General features: G+C 38.5%; 1 protein-coding gene across 1 annotated transcript in view; it reads left to right on the top strand.

The window, feature by feature from the left end:
• ITGA2 (integrin subunit alpha 2) overlaps positions 1-4,286 on the top strand; it is a 107,608-nt gene that overhangs the window by 24,310 nt on the left and 79,012 nt on the right. The window contains exon 2 of the mRNA XM_007457199.1: positions 956-1,076. Within this exon, the coding sequence (XP_007457261.1) occupies positions 956-1,076 (121 nt within the window). The remainder of the gene's footprint in view (positions 1-955; positions 1,077-4,286) is intronic.

The raw sequence follows: 4,286 nt of genomic DNA, 5'->3' as shown, positions 1-4,286 counted from the left end.
CTTTCCCTTTCCATCACAAACAAGGTTTTTTAAAAAGGTCTATCCAGGCTTTATCCTATCAAAGCCTTTGTTGTTTTTGAAAATGAATATCATTTCTCGAACACTCAGAAAGAAGCATCAAAAAGCAAAACCACTTTTGCAGTTCCTGCTGGAATAAAAGATATGACCCCTTTCCCTTACATTTCATTGTCAGAAATGATCCTTTCTGAAAAAAATGATACAATTTTCAAGCAGCTGTGATTTTTTTTTTTTACCTCCTTTGATGTAGTCGGCAATGCTTTTTCAACAGGCATTTCATATAGAGTTCGTGTCAAGTTCTTTAGGGAGATTCAGAAGAAATAGAAGATAACCTTCCAACTCTGCCCTTGGGTGGTTTAGAGTCTTGCATTAGGAAGGACAAATAGAACTGAAGTTACTTAATCCCTAGAGGTAATATGTTGTTTAAGAGTTCAAGCTCTTCAATCAGACAGCCCCGTGTTCAAATCCTGCCCTTCCCTTATCACTTTCTACCTGTGAGACACACTTATCTCCAGGAACCTCAGAAATTTCTGCAAAACAAATATCATATTAGCAATCAGGGAATTCCCTGGCTGTCCAGTGCTTAGGACTCCACGCTTCTGTTGCAGCGGACACAGGTTTGATCCCTGGTTGGGGAACTGAGATCCTGCAAGCCGTGCTGTGAAAAAAAAAAAAAAAAAAAAAAAAAAAAATCATATTTTAGGATTGCTATGAAGATGAATGAAATAATGAATCATGGAAGTAGAGTACTTAGCATGGTGTCAGGGCCCCAAATTAGTACTTAAAAATCAGTAGCCACTATTTCCTGGTAAACATTGATAAAGAGAAAAATTATTACTTCAAACACTTTTTTTTTAAAGTGGCCTTTGATAATTATATTACAAACTTATATTCACATATTGTAAATATGGACTACGTTTTTATTTTTCCTTCATAGGTATTTTAAATTGCTGTGTGGCGTACAATGTTGGTCTCCTGGAAGCAAAGATATTTTCTGGTCCTTCAAGTGAACAGTTTGGCTATGCAGTGCAGCAGTTCATAAATCCAGAAGGCAACTGGTAAGAATAGTCTCTTCTTTATGACTTCAGTAAAAACACTAAATAAATTTAATATTTGACTACAATTGCTTGTTCAAATTGGTACATGTATATGTTATTAATGGGTAGTCCTCAAATATCCTTAAATGAAGGATTTTTCTTTGGGAGTAGGTAACTCTCAGATTAATAATTAATGGGATGGCATAAAGGTAGTTTTTTTAAACCTAGATAGAAAATTTTCTATAAATATTCCATAGTAAATTCATAATACCAGATTTTGATCATTTTATGTTAGATATATAGATAAATAGATTTGCCTTCCTTTCTTACTCTGTAAACTGGTATCCATTAGGCTTTGTAAATGCTCAGCTGGCTAGTGCTGCCACTGGACCATTTCTAGGTGGTAGAATTGTTCCCTAAATTTTCTCCTTGAGCAAAGCTTTGTCTACTGGCTTCATTCTAAGTCAGCATTCCCTACTCCAGGTGACAAAGGGTCCTCACAAGCATTCATGCTGCCTTTTGCTGCAGAAGGCTCCAGACAGATCCTAGCTCAACTAGAACTCTTTCCAATGAATAAATGGGCTGCTGTTGGCTTATCAAATAAGGGCTATAATTTATACCTGTCAACTAAAAAAATTATTCACACCCTAAAAGTTGAGAGTTATGTTTTATCCGGTGGGAAATTTTAGGACTTCAAGCCCTGGAGGCCACATCTCAGGTAACCCTGAGAGAACTGCTCCCAGGAGGCAAGGGGGGAGCCAGGATATATAAGAGTTTTGCAACAAAGGGCAGGTAGTCTGAACGTCAAAAGAATGAAATATCTAGGAATAAACCTACCTAAGGAGACAAAAGACCTGTATGCAGAAAATTATAAGACACTGATGAAAGAAATTAAAGAGATACAAATAAGATGGAGAGATATACCATGTTCTTGGATTGGAAGAATCAACATTGTGAAAATGACTCTACTACCCAAAGCAACCTACAGATTCAATGCAATCCCCATCAAACTACCACTGGCATTTTTCACAGAACTAGAACAAAAAATTTCACAATTTGTATGGAAACACAAAAGACCCCGAATAGCCAAAGCAATCTTGAGAACAAAAAATGGAGCTGGAGGAATCAGGCTGCCTGACTTCAGACTATACTACAAAGCTACAGTAATCAAGACAGTATGGTACTGGCACAAAAACAGAAAGATAGATCAATGGAATAGGATAGAAAGCCCAGAGATAAACCCATGCACATATGGTCACCTTATCTTTGATAAAGGTGGCAGGAATATACAGTGGAGAAAGGACAGCCCCTTCAATAAGTGGTGCTGGGAAAACTGGACAGGTACATGTAAAAGTATGAGATTAGATCACTCCCTAACACCATACACAAAAATAAGCTCAAAATGGATTAAAGACCTAAATGTAAGGCCAGAAACTATCAAACTCTTAGAGGAAAACATAGGCAGAACACTCTATGACATAAATCACAGCAAGATCCTTCTTGACCCATCTCCTAGAGTAATGGAGATAAAAACAAAAATAAACAAATGGGACCTAATGAAACTTCAAAGCTTTTGCACAGCAAAGGAAACCATAAACAAGACCAAAAGACAGCCCTCAGAATGGGAGAAAATATTTGCAAATGAATCAACTGACAAAGGATTAATCTCTAAAATTTACAGGCAGCTCATGCAGCTCAATAACAAAAAAATAAACAACCCAATCCAAAAATGGGCAGAAGACCTAAATAGACATTTCTCCAAAGAAGATATACAGACTGCCAACAAACACATGAAAGAATGCTCAGTCAGAATGGTCATCATCAAAAAATCTAGAAACAATAAATGCTGGAGAGGGTGTGGAGAAAAGGGAACACTCTTGCACTGCTGGTGGGAATGTGAATTGGTCCAGCCACTATGGAGAACAGTATGGAGGTTCCTTAGAAAACTACAAACAGAACTACCATATGACCCAGCAATCCCACTACTGGGCATATACCCTGAGAAAACCATAATTCAAAAAGAGTCATGTACCAAAATGTTCATTGCAGCTCTATTTACAATAGCCAGGAGATGGAAACAACCTAAGTGTCCATCATCGGATGAATGGATAAAGAAGATGTGGCACATATATACAACGGAATATTACTCAGGCGTAGAAAGAAACGAAATTGAGTTATTTGTAGTGAGGTGGATGGACCTAGAGTCTTTCACACAGAGTGAAGTAAGTCAGAAAGGGAAAGACAAATACCATATGCTAACACATATATATGGAATCTAAGGAAAAAAAATTGTCATGAAGAACCTAGGGGTAAGACAGGAATAAAGACACAGACCTACTGGAGAATGGACTTGAGGATATGGGGAGGGGGAAGGGTAAGCTGTGACAAAGCGAGAGAGTGGCATGGACATATATACTCTGCCAAACATAAAACAGATAGCTAGTGGGAAGCAGCCGCATAGCACAGGGATATCAGCTCGGTGCTCTGTGACCACCTAGAGGGGTGGGATAGGGAGGGTGGGAGGGAGGGAGATGCAAGAGGGAAGAGATATGAGAACATATGTATATGTATAAGTGATTCACTTTGTTATAGAGCAGAAACTAACACACCATTGTAAAGCAATTATACTCCAATAAAGATGTAAAAAAAATTAATTAAAAAAAAGATTACTGTTAATTAAAGAAAACCAGGTATGTCAAGTTAAAGAATTTAGCGCTCTTCTATGTCCGGGAAGATGCAAGAATCTGAAATCACTGAAATCATTCCTTTGATGTGCACCTCAACTATCTGGGGCCAGTATCCTGTGTTTTCATACCCTGAGTTTCCTCAGGGCTCATCGAAGGGAGTGGCTGCAGTCTGTTGGCTGCCAGATGACAGGTATCCTTTCCTTCCTGTGCCCTCAGGGCTCACCAGCTCATCATCGGCTGTGGCTGCAATGCTGATGACTGTGGCATCCTTTGTTTACTGATATGGCAGGCAATATTCCATCTTTCATACCCTTTTTCCTGTGTGAACTTATGTCTGTTGCTCTAAAAAATGGAATTCAAAGAAACACTCAGAATCCAAATTATCCACATTTTGAAGCGTGCCTGTCTGTATGATGGGGAAACAAAATGAATTTATCACTCATACGGGTAGTGTGTCACAGAAGACATCTTGGAGGAGGTGAATCATGAAGTGGGTCTTCAGAGTGGAGAGGAACAGGTGAGAGAGTATTGTTAACTCATTCCT

Source organism: Lipotes vexillifer, unplaced genomic scaffold, assembly GCF_000442215.2.
Source record: "Lipotes vexillifer unplaced genomic scaffold, Lipotes_vexillifer_v1.1 scaffold208, whole genome shotgun sequence".
In the NCBI taxonomy this organism is placed as follows: Eukaryota; Metazoa; Chordata; class Mammalia; order Artiodactyla; family Lipotidae; genus Lipotes; species Lipotes vexillifer.
The sequence above is the reverse complement of the archived record's forward strand: the minus strand, read 5'-3'. Positions and strand labels throughout refer to the sequence as shown.